Source organism: Chaetomium globosum, genomic scaffold, assembly GCF_000143365.1.
Source record: "Chaetomium globosum CBS 148.51 scaffold_2 genomic scaffold, whole genome shotgun sequence".
Classification (NCBI taxonomy): Eukaryota; Fungi; Ascomycota; class Sordariomycetes; order Sordariales; family Chaetomiaceae; genus Chaetomium; species Chaetomium globosum.
In genome coordinates this window covers 4,795,820-4,814,159 of record NT_165977.1, presented here as the reverse complement: position 1 = coordinate 4,814,159, position 18,340 = coordinate 4,795,820, and the positions used below count along the sequence as shown (strand labels likewise).

Genomic DNA, 18,340 nt, shown 5'->3' with positions numbered 1-18,340 from the left:
TTTTATTTTGTTGGTGAGTGATTTTGTGGAGTGTATGTGTGTGGTCCATGTTTATGGCTGCTAGGGATGCGACGGTTGCGGCGGCGGATTCGTCTGGGGTGGTGGGAAGGTGATGAGTATGGATGTGTGGGTTGCGACGCTGGTTCCTGGGTATGCGGTGAAGTCTTCGTGACTGGTGAACTTCTGACTGTAGAGTACGTGTGTGATGCACATTTGATAGAAGGTGATCTCAGTTTTTGCACCACACACCAGTTTTGTATTCGCCGGTGCTCGAAACCCACAAACCGGGACACAGTTCCTGATATGACACTCTGGCAACATGATACCATGTTGTGGAACATTGAAAATGTGACTACCAATACTAGCAATCGTTTAACCGGCGAGATCACAGGAGTGAAAATGAAGATCTTGAAACCTCCAAACAGGAGAGGTCCTTCGTGGTTGGCCCAATTCGTGGCCCCCCACGGATGGTACGGGAGAGAAGAGGGGAGGCAATTTTGCCGTGGGGTATATGATGATCTGGATATTGCCGGGCAATGCCACTGCTTGTCATGATAGGCGGATCAACAACTGCATGTTTATCCGCAGAGTACCCCAAGCCCGGAAACGTTCAAGAACACCAAAATGGGTTCATGCAGGGAAGAGCCGCATTCATCTCCCCACGCCTTCAGGGTGCCATTGTTGTTGATCATCGGCGGAACGAGTTTTCTAGAAGCCACGGGAGAAACAAGATTGCAACCTGGGTCCACCATGATTAGATTGGAGGTAGGTAAGGGGTATAAAAAGCTTCCGCGATGACAACAGGAACTCGGATCGTAACCTTTGACTTGTCTTGACGCCCCTGACTTGCCTGCTTCTCTGCCGGACCGCGCTCTTGGCTATTCCCATCGTTCCCTTAAGAAACACAACTCAAAATGCACTCTTCTGCCATTCTCGCCACTCTCACGGACCCTGATGGCACACCGTCCTCGGCGCTCCCGCAGCAACCATCATCCCACGCGCTCGCTGCCCGCGACGGGCCCTGTGACGCCTCCAGCGAGAAACTGCCGTCCTGTGCTCCAGGCAAACGCATGCTTTGCCGCATTCATCAGGACGGAGTACCAAGGAGCCAGGTCACTTCAGTGCAGTGAACGACCACGGGACCCAGCTCTTGGCCGAGGAGCAGGTGCGTATCGGTTCGACAGCAACGCCGGTTAGGTATTGGTGCTGACGGGTATGTTTAGCTATGTGCTTGCTATGGATGTGCCGAGACGACGGTGCAGGATTGGACTACGAGTAACTTGGAATGCGAGGCGTCCTCTTGAACAAGGCAGCACATGTAGGGCACGGTGTGAAAGAGCTACGATATAGACAGGACAAGAGATGGATTCAAGAGTTCCGCTAGTAGTTTTCCACATTTGCATTTCCGCAACCGATATCCCGAACGCAATGGTTTCGACGTTGTCTCTAGCAGGGACAGCCTGGCATCAAGCTATTTACTCCTTTGACCCAGTCGGGATCTTGAACAACACCGCCTTGCCACCAGGACCTTGTCCAGCAGCTTTGTCGACCCTGAAATAGCCCTTGCGCTCCAGCTGAATGATGTCTCCGGACTCGACAGTCACCAGATTGGCATCGCACAGCGCCTCAGTCATGGTGGCCGCGTTGGTGGCCAGGAAGTCGTCCAGTTTATCGCCCTTCCCCAAGGCATCCTTGGTCAGGAGGTAGTCAAACTCCCAGAGCTCAGCATCGATGAGGGAACTCCCCTCATTTGCCAACCAGGTAATCTTTTTCTCGGTCTTCCTGAAGTCCCCCTCCAGGTGCAGTTCGAGCTGCAAGCCCGCCACAACAGCGCCGTCCCGTGTTATCTCTCGAACCATGGCATTCCCCCAAGTCATTAGCGTGATCTCCTCATCCAAGGAGAAACTCGCTGCGTCTACTTGGGCAAAAAGTATAGTGGTTGCATATGTGACCAACTTGGTCCCGACAGCAGCATTTTTAGGATGCTTAGCCCTCTCCTCCGAGTAGGGCGATGCAGGGCCGCCCCGAATAGTTGCTACAACCAACTGTCTCGTGATTTCGAGGAGCAACCGCGTCGATAGACTTTTTATTCATCGCCCAAAGGATAGTCCAGTCCATGGTGACGGCGTTGCGGCTCGGGCCCTGCTTCAGCATAAACTCGCGCAGAGCAGGGAGAGTGAGGCCACGGCGAAGGATCCCACGGACGGTCGGCATGCGGGGATCATCCCAGCCTGTCACGATCCCGCTGCCAACGACTTTGGTCAACTTCCGTTTTGAGAGGAACGTCCGAGTGAAATTGATACGGGCGAAGTCCTAGAGCTGTACGGGCCGGGGGCCCAGGGTCTCAAGGAACCACTGGTACTGGGCGTTCCGGTCTGCGTACTCGGTCGTGCGAAGAGCATGGGTAACACCTTCGATGCTATCCACTACCGGGCAAGCGAAGTCGTAAGTTGGATAGATGTTCCATTCCCACCCTGTGCGGTGATGGGGGAGCGATATGGGCTCCTCGCCGTCCTCGGATTTGAATTTGGGAAAACGGTAGACCACTGGATCTCTCATAGCACCATTGGTCGAGTCAAATGTGATTCGAGCTCTAATGCAGTGCTTCTTGCCAAAATCGGTTCCATCCTTCATCTCCTTGAAGATGGCGAGGCTCTCAGCCGCTGGGCGGTCTCGTCGCTTGCTCGGAAGCCGAATCCGCCGTTCCTCCTTTTGGACGTTAGGGTCCGTGTCGTCGGCGTAGGCGTTTCCCGCTGCAATCATACGCTCACAAATATTGTATAACTGCTGGGAATAGTCGCTCGTGTACGTTATACGGTCCGGCTTGATCCCGAGGAGTTGGAGGTCTTCGAGGATGGAGTCCTGGAATTCCTGCTTCTCCCTCGCCGGATTCGTGTCATCAAACCGGACGATGAGTTTGCCGTCAAACGCCTCGTGAGCAAAATAGTCGTTTAGAAAAGCGGCTTTGGCATGGCCGATATGGAGGTATCCTCTATTCCATAAGATTAGCTAACTGTTATCTATGCTCGAGCAGAGATGGCGCCTGGGGTCTCACGAGGGCTCTGGGGGGAAGCGCGTGACCACGCTGTTCTCGGTGTTCTTCAGGCCAATGTTGTAGCTGCCACCAGCTTTGCTAGCTGTCGCGCGTTTCTCTTTTGCTTTAGCCTGGGCTGCCTTGATCTCGCCCTTGATTTCGGGATGGTTGGCTTCGATGAAAGAAAACCAACGGGCCACGTTAGTCAGGCTACCTTTGCGAACGGCGCCAGTTGCGACTTTGTTTACCCGCAGGGCAATCCACGCGTCGGTGTTAGCAGAGCTCAACTCGTAGCCATCCAGGTAGGTGCGCAAGGTCAGATGCCGCTCGAGTTCAAGCAGCACGCCTTCCACGGCCTTAAAATCAGGTACCGAGAGCGTCGGCGCCCAGCCGTGAATCTTGGAGTCGGTCATTACGATATTGCCGTTGAAAGTTGACAAAGTCGGGCAAATTGAGCAAGGTTAACAATTGACGACAAGGCAGGGTGGTTCGGGTTGTCGTTGAATCAACAAATAAATGGAATTCACTCAGCCCCGCCATGTCCAGTTGCAGTCGTGTTGGTCGGCCATGTGCATATGTGAGTCACATACCGGGCAGTCTCAAACCGAGATGAGCAACTTTTTTGTAACATCGATTTTATTTTCTTCGCCTGAGGCACTTGGTGAAAGTTTCGGTCTTGAAAGCAGACGAAAGCTTCAAGGGGAATGAAATAATTCAATGAGAGTATCTACATGTAGCGGCATACGGCCGTCATTGGAGAGGAATTCAAGAAGATCAAGGATATCATTGAAGTAAAGAAATCGTGATTAGTTTGTTTGGAAAAGTAAAAGTTGAAGCGAATATGGTTGTATGAGGCCAACCCCATCTCCATCACTGCAGCTTCGGAGTACTCGGCACCAGGAAGTGCTGCTGCACCGGCGGGGTATGAGCCATCATCTCACTTGGATTGTGTCCTCCTAACTCCACGGCATACGGGTTCCCGTACATGGGCGGCGGCATCTGCGGGTGGTAATCTGAGACGAAACTGGCCGGTTGGTACGGCGCTACTTCCGATGTGCGCTCCGCCGTAGCATCACCCGCGGCACGGTGACCCCGTCGGCCCAGCCAGAAGTACATCACTACCGCTGTGGCGAGTATTGACGCGGGGATACCGAATCCGAGACCAATCTTGAGGCCTAATGAGTTGTCGGAGCGGGAGGAAATGGCCTCCGAGGCGTTGTCCGACGATGTGGTGGCTGCTGAGGAATCAGATGAAGCCTTGGATGCATCATCGGAGTTGCTTGGTGTACTGGTCCTAGAAGTCTCGCCATCCGTCGTGCTCTGTGAAGTGGCCGTGTCACTGGTGCTGTGTGACGGATTTGGAGTGCTCGTTTTGGTGGTCGAGGGCGTCTTCGTAGTGCTGGCGGCAGCTTTATTCGTCGATGTGCTGCTACTAGCATCTGATGACGGCATTAGGGTGTATCTAGAGGCTCCACCGGCCGTGGGAGGATATCTCGTGGTATAAGCTGTGCCCCTGGTCGATATCCGATTGCCGCTCTCGTCGAGGAAGATGCCCAGCCCCTTCTTGCAGCAGTCTGGGTCATCATCACAACATAGACTGCCATCTTCGCAAGTGCCCACTCTGGGAAAAAGCTTCCCCTCTTCTATAAGATGGAGGAAATCCGAGTTAATCCTGGTCGCTGGGCGAGGGATGGTGCAGGGGGGATGGAACTAGGCTTACTGTATGTGCAAATCTGCGGACAGCTGTCGTCCCATCCGTTTACAGCACAGGGTCCCCGCACGAGCTTGGCTTTCGAGTTCGGGTTACCGTCTGATGTGCAGAGCCGGTTCGAGAGGCAGACAGCGCCGGGACCGCAGCAAGCGTTAGAACCAGGGCATCTCGTGTTGTTCGCGGCAATTGTGCCATCCCATTTGTAACAGTCGATGAGCTGGGCGTTGGTGCCAACCAAGAACGAGGGATTGAGGAGGAGGAGGCTGATGAAAGGCAAACCCGCAAGTGCGGCAACCATCCGTCGCAGCGCACCGAGCCGTGGAACTGCCATGGTAGGCGTAGCGTGGGAGAGACCGTCCAACCCACAGGATAAGGTAGTTAGGTACCTCTCAAGAAGTTAATCGAGAGGGGAGAGAATGAAGAGGGAATCGAGGGGGGAAAAGGCACAAAATTACATTAACCTATGGTACCTACTTTACCTGATACGACTTAGTACCTATTCAATGGCGGCCTGCCAGCGGCGCAGGCAGCACGATGTCCTCGATATTCAGCTATTGGCATCTTGGCAATACCTCCGTGATACCGTGCCATTCCCCGTGTGATGGCGCACTGCAGATTTTAGTCGTACCCGAAGGAACCGACGCCGCCAAGGGGTTCCGCCCTCGGACGAGCTAGGGAAGGTCATGGTCGCTTCACGCTCCCTGATTCCCGATCCCAGTCAACGACACTCAGTGGCGAGAGAAAAAGACCCGTAAATTTCCAGATTGGGGCAGTGTTGATGGCCGCTAAAAGAACCGGGATAGATGGGTGTTGGAAAATGCTCACTTTGAATTATTTCGCCAAAAAGCTCAACTTTGCGTAAGAGCTTCGCTTGCTAACTACCAGACTGCACCTCGCGGATATCTTGACTGGCGCGAAAGACATAGCAAACCGAAATCCTCATCAAGTTCCAAGGCAGGGAGCGACATATGTCAACAATTGCTAGCCCAAACACATCGCGATGAATCAGATGAGTGATAAATTCATCTCCTTTCATTATAACGACCAACACCATTAACTTAACTCAACTCAACTCATGCCGTTCCCGCGGTCCATACTGGCTCCCATCCAGTTCCGTCGCGCTGTGGCCCATTATCTCGACGGGTTGGTACTTTTGCTGTCCTGCATACACCCCCGGATGCTGGTCCGGGTACCCGGGCGGGTTCGCCGTGGCGGCGTAGTTCGTCCCCGCCGAGTACGGATAGCCGCCACCCGGTTGGGCCATGTCTCCTCCATACGGGTCGTACGGTTGCTGCGAGTCGGGCATGGTTCCGTTGGCGTGGCGGTTGCGCCGACGCAGGAAAAAGTAGACGGCGATGGCGGTCAGTATGACGGCCAGTGGGATGCCGAGGCCCAGCCCGACTTTGAGTCCTATCGAGTCGTCCGAGTTGTTCGACGTGTCGGGCGGGGGGGTGGTCGAAGACGATGTGGTTGCTGCGCCTGGCTCGTCGTTTGTTGTGGTTGAGGACTCGTCGGCGGAAGCGGTGGTGGCGGATGTGCTGGATGTGCTCGTCGTGCTAGTCGATGGGGTCAAGGTGAAGCGCTCGAGGCCGTCGCTGACAGGAGGGTAGCTGGTGGTGGCAGCCGTCGCTTTCGCAGAAGCCCTGTTCCCGCTCTCGTCGAGAAATATCCCGTTCCCGTTTTGGCAGCATTGCGGATCGTCGTTGCAGCAGAGGCTGCCATCATTGCACGGCGTGACGCGGGGGAATATACCGGTCGTTTCGTCTGGGGGGGATAATGTTACCAGCCGGTTCGGGAAATATGTCGGCGTCGTTAGTTCAAGGGACTCACTGTACTTGCAGATCTGGGCACAATCATCGTCCCAGCCCTCTATCGCACAAGGCCCTCGCACCCAGAGGTTCGGCCCGTCCCCGACGTTCTTGCAGAGGCGGTTCGAGAGACATGTGGCGGTCGGTCCGCAGCAGGCATTGGAGTTGGGACACTTGGTATTGTTCGCCGTTATGGCCCCGTCCCAGCGGTAGCAGTTGATGAGCAAAGAATCATCTGTTGCCGCGCTGACGGAGGCCGGGTAGAGTGAGGTTGCAAGAAATATGGACGGGAATGTCGCCACAGCGGCGGTACAGAGCAGGCCGAGCGGGCCTAGGCCCTTGGAGGTTGCCATGAATACCTCGTGTCTGGTTACCTCGTCAGTCGCAGATGGAGTCGAAGGAGCAAAAGGCTCTTGATTAATTCACCGCGACCCAACCGTCTGGAACCACACGCGAGAGGAAGAAAAGAAGAATGCACGATGGGAACGACGATGATCAATTTGCTTAACAGGCGGGGCCGCGCATGGATAAAAGAGAGGCCAAACTCGATCAGGTCTCGGTGCTTCTTTCAGCAGGGCATCGCCCGCGACCTGTGGGGATCTTTCATCGATTTGGGCTTCACCCGCCTTGCATGGTTTCATCGAGAATCCTACGCCAAGAGCTGGTCCGCCGTTCTGTCAGGGGTCAAGCTGACGGCAATCTCCATGGCTCCATTCCCGATGTGACACGCCGGGCCGGCGGTAAACAATGCTGTGCTACCCGATGAGAGAGAGCAGCAGCAAACCAAGGTGGTTCGATCGTTGGAGGATAACCGCCGTAGGTACGAATACGGCGCGAGTTTGTGTAATTTGGCTTGAACCCCTCGGCGGTGATGCATTGGATCTCTTTCGTTTAACTAGTGGCACCGATCGACGGACCAAAGCAGTTCCTTGCCCCCTGCGTCAGCTGTGCCACCCCCAAAACCAACTTGGGGGCCGTTGATTGATCGACGTTTTTGTCTGTGCGAATCACTGCAACTCCGTGGTCGTTGCGGCAGTCGGGCCCGGTCCGGCGCCGGAACAGGGGCCCCCGGCCATGCTGGCCAGCAGTGAAGCTTGTCAGGATGAAGCCTCACTACTTGTATCAGAACCATGAGCAGCCGTTCGCGATCCGCGAAAACACATGTCGGCGTGCCTGCCAATGGTTGTGGCCGTTGCGTGCGATGCATTCCGGCCACGGCGCGAACCCGCGTTGGCATTGAAGGTGGCAGCGGTGTCGTATTCAAGTCAATGATTTTGGGAGCGAACGACAGATTTGTTACTATGTACGACGGGCATTGGGAATACCCCGAGGGCTCGAACATGAAAACGAGAGTTAACAGAACAGTGTGGTATTGGGGTTCGATTCAGACGAGGATTGGGAAATGGGAAAACCTCGGCAACGGGAAGCCACACTCATGGTCAGAAAAAGTTGAACTCGAATGGGGAGCAGGAAATCAAGAAAAGAGGAAGAAGAAAAGAAACCAAGAAAAAGAAAATCGAGTACAATAAAAAGTAGACTTCGGACTTTCGAAGGATGAGTTTCATTTCGTTCTTCAAGTCCAAGGTTCCGGCACATGCGCTTCAGCTTTTTTCGGCCAGAGTCCCACTCCAGTCGCTCCAACGTCTGCCCCACTTCGACCCCGCAGCAATTGGTGCGTGCGCCTGAAGTTGCAATGACTTTCGCGGCCAAAATTTATTTCCTTCGCTGCAGCCTCGTCAAACCGCCATGAGAGCAATCCGCCAATTCGCAAGATGGCAGCCAACGAGACTTCAAACGTCGTGGCCGGCGGCCCCCCGAGCGCACCGGATATGGCGCCGTCTACCAACTCCGCCAACAAGAGCAATGGGAACCGAGGCAAACGTGGCGGCAGAGATCGCGGAAACGATAAGCAAAAACGGAAACACAGCGGTTTCGGCAGCGCAAAGTACGTCGTCGCATCTGCCATTCTTGGTGGCTTCTCAATGCCGACACTGACAAGCCGATAGGGGTGACGTTCCCGACCAGCGCCAGCGGGTTCGGGACAACCGCGAGGCGAAACGCCGCAAAGTGATCGACGAGGACAACCAGGGCAAGAGCTATATGAGCATAGCTTTCACCCCCGAAGAGATCGCCGCCGAGGAACGTCGCCCGAAGCGCAAAGTGGCCGTGTTGATTGGATATGCGGGGACCGGCTACCATGGAATCCAGATCAATCACAAGGAGAAAACCATCGAGGGCGACCTCTTCTCTGCCTTTGTTGCCGCAGGCGCCATCTCGAAAGCGAACGCCGACGACCCGAAGAAGTCAAGTTTGGTGCGGTGCGCAAGGACCGACAAGGGAGTTCACGCGGCTGGCAATGTGCTCTCGCTGAAGCTGATCGTCGAGGACGAGGACATCGTCACCAAGATCAACGAACACCTACCAGAACAGATCAGGATATGGGGGATTCACCGTACCAGTAATGGTTTCAGTGCCTACCAGGCGTGCGAGTCCCGGTGGTACGAGTATCTAATGCCCAGCTACTCCCTTTTGCCGCCGCAACCTCATAGCTTTCTGGGCAAAAGGATTGCCGCCTCTGCGAAGGAGCAGGGGGTATACGACGAGTACATGGAGCGCCTCGGCGATGTCAAGGATTTCTGGGATGAGGTTGAGAAGAACGATATCGAGCCGATTTTCGAGGGGTTAGACGCCGACGTCAAGGCAGAGGTTTTGCGGAAACTCTACGACACACAAGACCAAGATCTTACCGACGAGGGGACACCAACGCAGCCGGACCCCGAGGTCGTATCAAAGGACGCCGAGATGAAGGACGTACAAGAGGAGGACACGCCGAAAGTATTCAAACCCGAAAGAGACCTCACCCCAGCAGAGCTCGCCCTCCGCCAGGTCAAAGCCGCCTACGTCGCGGCGAAGCGGCGGTACCGCGCCACGCCGGCGCGCATCGAAAAGCTCCAGCAGGCGCTCAACTCCTACCTGGGCACGCGCAACTACCACAACTACACCGTCATGAAGTCGCACAAAGACGCTTCGGCCATGCGGCACATCAAGTCGTTCCAGGTCAACACTACGCCCATCACCATCGGCGACACGGAGTGGCTCTCGCTCATGGTGCACGGCCAGTCCTTCATGATGCACCAGATCCGCAAGATGGTCGCCATGGCCGTCATGGTCGTCCGCTGCGGCGCCCCGCTCTCCACCATCTCCGAGAGCTACGGGCCCCGCCGCATCAGCATCCCCAAGGCCCCCGGACTGGGGCTGATGCTGGAGCGGCCCATGTTTACAGGGTACAACAGTAAGGCGGCGGGGTTGGGCAAGGAGCCGATCGACTTTGCCAAGTGGGAGGCCAAGATTGAGGCGTTCAAGGACCAGCACATCTATCGTCGTATGTTTGAGCTAGAGGAGAAGGAGAACTCGTGAGTCGTTCTGAGGTGTGGGTTGCCATGGTACATTTTGCTAACGCTGGGCAGGTTCCACCTCTTCTTTAACCAAGTCGATAACTTCCGGACCGATTACTTCCTCTGGGTGACTGCCGGCGGCGTGGAGGCTTCACATGAGCGCTCCGATAGGACAGAGAAGGTGCCCAAGGCACTGCAAGCCGAGTTGGGCGACGACGCCGACGGCGTAGAGGAAGTGGGCACATAGGAGGGGATATTTAAAGGCTGTGTATTCAAACCGCTTTAGTGGACGGTCCATTACCACTTGTGACTAGTCCTCGGCGAGTGAGATAACCCTCGCCGAACCTCTGATACCCCATGATGCCGTGTCGGGCAGTAAATGTATTATACACTTGTTCGCCAGTACAGTCCATCTTGATCCCACCCGGCACAACCCTTCCATTCTAGGGCTAGCCGTGACCACTCCCACCGATATCTCTCAGGGCAGCCCGCAGCCTGCCTCGCTGCGGGCCATGCCGTGGCCGACTAAGGGGAAGGCGTTTCCTGTGGCATCACAAGGGTCTCGGTCCAAATGTTCCGGGTTGGGATCAAGTCGAACTCATCCGAGTCATCGTCAAGTAGTAAGTCCTCTGGACTGGAAGCTGCGGTCTCTCCCCTCAACTGGGCTCTGGGTCGTTTCGTAGACTGGATTTTCGCTTTCCTGACTTCCCATCTCCGGAGCCTCGTTTGAGTCGTTTCCATGACTTCTGTTCTCCGGAGCCTGGTTTTCGCGCGTTGTATTGTCGAGAGCCTGATTTTCCCGGGCTCCATTATTGCGAGTCGCGTCCTTCCGGATTCCATTCCCTGGGCCCTCATTGTCTGTTATACTGAGCAGTGTGGCCGCTTTCGCGAACCTTGGTTCAACTCCGTCAAAATACTGCCCCGGGGAATCCGTATCAAGGTCTCCAGACACAGACGTCTCATCCTATAACGTGTGCGACGAATCAGACTCTCCCCCGTCCATATCGTCATTGTCGTGTTGTCCCTGTTCTTGTTTCCCATTCCCCAAAGTTACAGCCTCGTCCTGCTTTGTCCCCTGTTCCACCGATATCGGCCCAGGCCCACGCTGCGAAGCACCCTTTAAGGATAACACACTGAAGCCCTCTAGCGGGCTTGACCAGCTCATCCTCCGAAGAGCCCGCATCACCTTCAACTTTTCAATCTGCTCCTCCCATGCGTGGCACCTTCTCCCCGACACACCAGCGCCCGCCGTTCCCCACCCAGCCGCAGGCTCTTCCTCCTCCGATCCGGATCCGGACGACCTCCACGAGTTCGCCCCGCCTAGGTCGGGATGGGGAGAGCCGCTCGCCTAAAGCTGCTGAACTGACGGCCGCGGCAGCGCGCCAGCGGGTTGTTGCTGTTGCGCTTGGCCGTTACTGATGTTCGGCAACGCCTGCGCGGGGCCCTGGGAGACCCCGTTCTCGGGCTGGGACTGCGGCTGGGGTTGGGACGGCTGGTGCGGCGGGGCGGGCCCGTCGACGGCGCCCTGCTCGTAGGTGAAGCCGCCACCGGGGGCCTGCTGCAGCATGGCCTGGCGCTGGCGGTCGCGGAGGGCGTTGAGCATGGCGAAGACCTGCTCGGCGTCCTGCTGCATGGCCTGCTCGGCCGCGGCGTCCTGCGCGCCGGGCGGCTTCAGCGCGCCGATCAGCCAGAGCTCGCGGACCTTGCGCGTCAGGGAGAGGAGGTCTTCGGTTGATTTTATCTGTGCCCCGGTGGGTTGGGCGCGGTTAGCTGGGGTTGGAGGGGGTGGGATGCATAGGAGGGACGCACTATGCTGCTCATTTTGGCGCCCATGGCCAGGCTGTTGTAGGCGGTTTGGCCCGTCCAGGCTGTGCTGTCGACCGGGGCGGCGGTGTGGTTGACGAGGTCGCGAAATGATGTCTTGATCTCGGCGATGAGGATGTTTTTCCTCTCTGTTGAGGGGTCAGCGGGTCGGTACTTTCGTTGAGGATGGGCTTAGGGTGGGATGATGATATTCAGAGGAATGTGCACAACAAAAACCGGCCAGAAAGAGAACACAAAAAGGCAACAGTCACTAGAATTGACTGACCTAGGAGGTTGTCGGCTGAATTTACATCTCGATCCATGGTGATGTTAAATTGCAGCGGTGTGAATTAAGATGATGCTCTGCAAAGCTGTGATTCTCGATATATTATGCTCCGGGTGGAAGTCGCTAAGTGTTGATGCAAGCGGCGAGTTGAGGTGCCAAAATGCGGACTGCACTGCGGAAAGTGGGGACTGTGCGGAAATGGGGCAGGAGTCGAAAAGTGCACTGTTTAGCAGTCGTGGACAGCGGGGCGGCTGAGTCTAAACACAGTCTTCCCCAAGCCCATGCACAGTGCTTATTCTCCTCGGATTTCCTTTGAGCCTCTTTCACTCCATTCTTGTTCTTATTCAATAATCTAGTAAGCTATATCATGCCCATCCGACAGGAACAGTACGCAAGGTTAGACTCATAATCTCATTGTAAGGTACCATTCTCTTCCCATCTACCCCTATTTTGTCCTACGTTTCGGTGACTCGCGGATGTTTACGTCGTGTCTGTAAACTTGAAGAATTGGAGTCCTAAGGTCGCTGAGCAAAGATTATCACCGCCAGCGTACGAGGACCAATGAAGCTGAAAGTGGCTCTTAGAGGCCACGGATAAAATCTTGCTTGAGGGCTACGCAACGATGCTATGTTGCCGTTGCTACCTACCCAGGTAAATAGTATTCCCTGTCCCCCAGTATCCAGACACTATCGTAGACCAACCATCTCTCAACTCTTCTGTCCATCACCAAATTGACTTAACCCACCTGACCTTCTCGTCACCTAACAAGAGCGCCTGAGGGCCTGTCCAGTTCTGTCCACAATCCATAAACTCGTCATCTGTATCCTCGTCTAGCCGGCGATCGTCGTGCTCATCCCTCTTGGAGTATCTGATCCAGGCGCGCCAGGCGAACTCTTTACGATACAAATCGATAATTGTGTGAGTCGGAACCATATCGTCGTCACGGGAAGCCTTTTCTAGGTCATTCTCAGCAGCACACGGCTGCTGCCGAACCCATGTCTGGAATATCTGCATCATCGGCACAACCGACTCTTCGACCTCGGCCACCTCGAAGATGTCAGGCGGTTGCTCTCGAGGGCAAGCAACAAACAGCCAACGCCGGACCGCGTCGAGGGGTACATAATCCGGCTCCTGACCATGCAGCCACTTGGATGTGGCCTGATACTTGAACTGTATCTGCCTCGTGGTCCCGAAGGGACTTGGCCACGCGGTGATTGAGGGCCGCAACGCGGCGGGCTGCCTGGACGTGGGAGCGCCAGAGTCTGACCTGGATGTTCAGGGGTGGGGATCCGCGTTTCTCTTTGTCGGTACCAGGGAGGTGCTGGGGATTGTTGGCCAGCCACTCCTCGCAGGCGGCGTCGAACTGTACGTACAAAAAGATTAGTCGACTCAGCCTCAAGCATCCAGTCCAACAAACAAGACATACCATTTTCTCCCCCTCCCTCCGCATGTACATTTCTTCACGCAGCAGCTCATCAACGGCCCCCTTCCAGTCAAACCGAATCCCCCCACCCTCCAACAACTCCACCCCGGGAAGATGGGTGTCGTTGAGGATGTACCCGCCGCGGCACCCACCACTCAGCACGCCCTCGCCCAGCCGCACCGTAACATTTCTGTACTCCACCCGATTGTACATGACCCAGGCCTTGCGCAGGTATGTCCTCGTGTACCTTCCCAGTCCCAAGTCCTGGCTGATCCCCACCAGCGGGCTGTGGACCTGCCGCTGCATGGAAAACACCACGCTACCATCGTCACCGAGGCTGGCGGTGGTGGCGGTAGTGGCGGTGGTGGTGGTGGTAGTCTGCTGCGCGGCCTCGTCCATCCCGTAGTCGAACCTGTGCGAGGCGCTGGCGTACAGGCTGATGCTCAGCTTGGGGAGCCAGTAGGCACGGAAGCGGAGTTCGATCACGCGCTTCTGGTGCGCCGAGAGCTGGCGGAGCTGGGTCCAGGTGTAGGCTGGGTCGGTGAAGAAGTGGGTGTTGACGTGGAGGGCGAAGACCTGCTCGGCTAGATCGTCCGGGAGCGAGCGCCATATGGGGGAAATCTGCATGCTGGATTGTGATGTGCCGGTTGATGGTGATGTTTTGTTCATAACTCGATATTTGGACGGGAGGGAAGGCTTCTGGCCAGCTTGTCTGGGAGCCTGGAGGTGGGTTCCTGGCCACGTTACCTTGATAGCCAAGGGGAGGGAACCCGCTTATGGTTTGTGGCCTTTGTGCCTGCCAATTTGCCACACCTACTGTTCCGGACATTATACGGCAAGACCGAGAGTCATGGCTGTAGTTCAGGGAAAGGGCAAACAATTTCAAGCTAGGTGGTTTATTCATGAAAGCTACGGCGGATGGGCAAGTCTTCGCCCAAATCAAGGTTTGTGATCATGTTAGGCTCACGGCCCATGCCGGATTTGCAGAACCATGCCGCACATCGAGGGGTAAGCAGTCCAGATGTCAAGCAGCAGAGCTGAACAAATACTGGCATGCACCTATTAGGATGCAGATTATCTATGTAGGTCGTCGTTATCTGTATTTTGAACATTACAATGTGTTACCCAGTCTGGCCTTTTTATTGGATTTTACCCGGCCATGTATTACCATCTACGATACGCCCCTCCCATTTTATAACTGCAAGCCCATCTTCCTTAATCGCCCCCCATACTTGACCAGTAAAAGTGGCACAGGGATCATAATCACGCAGATGAAGCCCAGCAGCGAGTTTCCCCACCCCAGGCCAAGATTCGCGTACATGGACGGCCCGGCCAGGGGCAGCAACATACCGACCAGACTGCGAAAGACGGTGTTGGCGGCCATGGCCGAGGCGGCATAGACCGGGAAGGAGTCGACCAGGTAGGTCATGAGCGGCAGGAAAATGCCGATGACGCCAAACGAAAAGGGAAACAGACCCAAGACGGGGACGATCCAGTGGGTGCGGTAGTAGGTGGACCAGCCGTACCAGAAGAAGGTGACGGGCAGGAGGAAGCTGAAGTAGATGCTCAGGGGCAGGCGCATCTCGGGCTCAAAGACGCCGCCGTTGGCGCGGGTGCGCTTAACCACGCCGCGGTCCGACGTCGCCGTGATGACGGCCCAGCCGCTCACGTTGCCCACGCCGAGGCAGATGTACACCAGGCCCGTGATGCCGACGCTCCAGCCGTACGTCTGCTGGAAGACGGTCGGGATCGTGGTGAAGAGCAGGTACAGCGTGCCATAGGCGAAGGCGAGGTAGAGCGAGATGAAGAAGACGGTCGGCGACAGGAAGAGCATCTTGGTCGGGCGGATGAGGCCGTTGATGAGGGTTTGGGTTGGCGTCTGCTTCTCGGCGCCGGGGGTGTCGTAGCAGCTGCGCAGGTCGGTGCGGTTGAGCTCCTTTTGCAGGCGCGCGACCTTGTGCTTGATCAGGATGCGCGGGTTGGTCTCGGTGGTGAACAGCTCGAACAGGCCGACGACAATGACCGAGATGATGAAGACGATCCAGAAGTCCCAGCGCCAGCCGATGGTTTGGGAGAGCCAGCTACCAAGGACGGGGCCAACCGTCGGGCCTAAAAGGGGTTAGTCAGTAAGTATCTCTCGAGAAGGGGCCAGTAAACAAAAGGGGAATGGGTATGTGCACGTACCGATCAGAGGCCCAAGGGTGTACATGCCAATGGCAGAACCTCGTTGGTCGGTTCTGAACACGTCCGCGATGACGCCCGCTCCGAGGGTCTGTCATGGTCAGTCTTGGCCCCTGAAGTAGGTACATAGCAAATAGACATACCAGACACCCTGATCCACCAATGCCACTAAAGAAGCGGAACACGATCAACGACTCAATCGACGGCGCCAGCGCACACCCAATCAACCACAAGCAGAAAAACACGTTCGCAACGGCGAGCACTGGGCGGCGGCCATACAGCTCGCTCAGGGGGGCCAGGAACAGGGGGCCAATGACGTAGCCCAGCAGGTAGACACTGACGGTCATGGCGCCGATAACCTGGTTAGTGTTACCGAACTCCTTGCTGAGGTTGGAGATGCCGGGGGCCAGGATGGACGAGGCGAAGGGGGTCAGCAGGGTGATACCCGACAGCAGACCGACGATCAGCCACTTCTTGCGGGAAGGGAAGTTGAGGGGCATGGCCGGGTCGTCCTGCGATTCCCAGCCGACCACGCCCTCGTCGAGGTTGGACAGGGGGATGGGCGCGTGTGGGATGCGCTCGCGCTCGACGGTGCGCTTCCGCGAGATGATGCGCGAGATGCGCGACCTGGTGCTGTTGCGCGTGTTGCTGCGCGAGAGCTCGGCCGCGGTGCCGTGGTGCTGGGGGTCTGGTGAGTGGTCTGTTTCGGGGATGGAGGAGAGGGACCAAGGGGTCATGGTGGCGGTGAAGGGCGAACTCACTTGCGCGAGCTCGACATCGAGATCGTGGCCGGGGACCGCGACCTTGGCCTCTTCGGTGTCGAAGTCGGAAGAGCTGAAGCCACCATCGGGATGTGCTGAGGTGGATTGGTCGTGGTCGCTGTCGGCGAGAGCGCTCTCCTTCTCAACCTTTGCTACATGGACAGATCCCGCCGTGGAGCTTGAATCGGAAACCGATTTCTCGCGCTTTTCCTCGGCCTTCTCCATGTTTGAGTCGTCCCCTTCTCGGCTCTGGCGTTTCCCGTTTTCCGCCATTTGGGACCACAGGATGCTGTGTTGTTGAAACCGGCGTCCGGGTTCGTCGTGCTGCAAGCCAAAGTTGGCCGTTAAAGCCAAGAAAAGCCAAGCGGGGGGCGTTCTGGAGTTTTTCTGGCACAATCGGGAACAGGAGCGGGAATGTCGAGAACCCGAGGATGGCGTGGGGAGCAAGGGTTGGGAGCGATTAGCGTTGCATTGGGGTCAGCCTGCACACCTGCACACGGAGACATTCACAAAAGTTCGCGTGCCGATATTGCCGGGCCGGAGATAGCAGGGTAACTCCTGAACCTGGAAGCCGTTGAAACTGGGGCTAGCGGAAAGGGGTCTTGGGGGACAGCGGGTCGGGTGCTACGTTAGTTAAAGAGGAAGGGGCTTTAACCTGAGGCTAACCGAAAGGGAATGGCAGATTAGAAATGGCAGTGACACTCGCGCCTTTGGGAAGTTGCGCAGTGCCGAGGAGGATTCAAGCAGACCTCGTGCAGCAGCGCCTGCCTTCCTTTTTTGTGACCGTGAGCACGTCATCAGCTCCCACCGAATCACGTAAAGATCGGAGCAGCAGCCTTGAGCTTGATTTATATAACCCCGTTATAGTCGAGATGAATAAGAGACCGGGCCTGACTGCAGGCGGCAGGTTAGTGGGGAAATGAGGAATCAAGCCCTTAGTTAGTAACACGGCGGAAGCCCGCAGCAAGCTCCCTTCGGGATATTTGGAAGTATTGGCTTGGGCATCAGTAACACACCGCCTGAGTTTCAACTCGGTTTTTATTTCGGAAATAGCTTACCTCCCCCAAAGAAACCAACGCTAATTTGCTTCAACCACAGATACCAACCCACGCAGTCGTGTGTTGGCGAGATTCTGCGGTATCACATCGCTCGTGCGCCATGTGCAACCTGGAGGCTGAAGACACCCACCAGGCACATGGTGCCGGCTGGAGCCTATCCGGGAGGGCGGGTTCATGTTATTACGCCATAGAGTAGTTAGTAGCACTCATTAACTCAACAGCCGCGATGTGCGCTGTCACTGCTGTGCAACTGCTGGTTACACGGCAGTTCTAGGGTTGCACGCAGCACACACCACAACTACCTATAAGGTAGCCATTGCGCCGGGCCCATACAACAAATGCCGTGGTTTGGACCGTTGTTTCTCAAGTTTATAAAGTCTGGGTACTGCTCCAAATCTAGGTACCTACCTACCTATGTTAACCGACATACCTACTAATAGTACGATTGGACGAAAATGAGATACGTCTATGATAACTCCGCGTTGCAATGCTGGTAGTATCTGCGCATTACTGAGCTAGCATGAACAGATGATAAATCACCAGGTACCTTCACAAGCGGCATATCACGAGCGTAGATTTGGTAGGTTGGAAGCCGAATCGACAGCGGTTAACTTGCAGCGATAAAGGCATCCACAAAGAGCGGGGTGACAATTACTGAACTGGATGGGCAACGGAGGGCGGAGGCCCTATAGCGCGACAGCTAGTTGACAACGTGGTAATTCCCAGCTCTCCGGTTATTTGCAATCACCTGCAGCTTCGCAGGAGGGCTACCTATGTGCCCGGCGTGACTAGCCCGCGGTTGGGCGCCACGCGGTTAGAGTGTTTTCCCAATACTACGGGCTTGCCTGTCGGGTACATCGACACACTCTTTCATAGTGGG

At 56.0% G+C, this 18,340-nt stretch overlaps 6 protein-coding genes across 6 annotated transcripts in view; 2 read left to right on the top strand and 4 right to left on the bottom strand.

Annotated features, from left to right (window-relative positions):
- The window catches only part of CHGG_03631 (uncharacterized protein), a gene marked incomplete at both ends in the record, with an annotated part of 2,685 nt that extends 805 nt beyond the window's left edge, over window positions 1-1,880 (top strand). Inside the window, 4 exons of the mRNA XM_001230146.1 lie at window positions 426-470; window positions 639-769; window positions 1,092-1,165; window positions 1,575-1,880. Of these exons, the coding sequence (XP_001230147.1) occupies window positions 426-470; window positions 639-769; window positions 1,092-1,165; window positions 1,575-1,880 (556 nt within the window). The remainder of the gene's footprint in view (window positions 1-425; window positions 471-638; window positions 770-1,091; window positions 1,166-1,574) is intronic.
- A 433-nt stretch (window positions 1,881-2,313) lies between these two features.
- CHGG_03630 (uncharacterized protein) lies at window positions 2,314-3,447 on the bottom strand (the record flags this gene model as incomplete). The annotated part of the gene is made up of 2 exons (XM_001230145.1): window positions 2,314-2,992; window positions 3,056-3,447. 2 exons carry the CDS (start codon window positions 3,445-3,447, stop codon window positions 2,314-2,316), a joined length of 1,071 nt encoding a protein of 356 aa, XP_001230146.1.
- Window positions 3,448-3,904: 457 nt separating this feature from the next.
- Window positions 3,905-5,076, bottom strand: CHGG_03629 (uncharacterized protein; the record flags this gene model as incomplete). The annotated part of the gene is made up of 2 exons (XM_001230144.1): window positions 3,905-4,677; window positions 4,755-5,076. 2 exons carry the CDS (start codon window positions 5,074-5,076, stop codon window positions 3,905-3,907), a joined length of 1,095 nt encoding a protein of 364 aa, XP_001230145.1.
- Window positions 5,077-5,808: 732 nt separating this feature from the next.
- On the bottom strand, window positions 5,809-6,906 carry CHGG_03628 (uncharacterized protein; the record flags this gene model as incomplete). The annotated part of the gene is made up of 2 exons (XM_001230143.1): window positions 5,809-6,509; window positions 6,576-6,906. The coding sequence occupies 2 exons, from the start codon at window positions 6,904-6,906 to the stop codon at window positions 5,809-5,811; spliced, it is 1,032 nt and encodes a 343-aa protein (XP_001230144.1).
- Window positions 6,907-8,325: 1,419 nt separating this feature from the next.
- Window positions 8,326-10,195, top strand: CHGG_03627 (uncharacterized protein; the record flags this gene model as incomplete). Its single annotated transcript, XM_001230142.1, has 3 exons — window positions 8,326-8,498; window positions 8,560-9,966; window positions 10,021-10,195. 3 exons carry the CDS (start codon window positions 8,326-8,328, stop codon window positions 10,193-10,195), a joined length of 1,755 nt encoding a protein of 584 aa, XP_001230143.1.
- Window positions 10,196-11,296: 1,101 nt separating this feature from the next.
- On the bottom strand, window positions 11,297-16,675 carry CHGG_03626 (uncharacterized protein; the record flags this gene model as incomplete). The annotated part of the gene is made up of 10 exons (XM_001230141.1): window positions 11,297-11,689; window positions 11,758-11,900; window positions 12,497-12,528; window positions 12,783-13,195; window positions 13,305-13,400; window positions 13,464-14,194; window positions 14,428-14,538; window positions 14,811-15,569; window positions 15,645-15,732; window positions 15,785-16,675. 10 exons carry the CDS (start codon window positions 16,673-16,675, stop codon window positions 11,297-11,299), a joined length of 3,657 nt encoding a protein of 1,218 aa, XP_001230142.1.
- Between the last annotated feature and the right edge of the window lie 1,665 nt (window positions 16,676-18,340).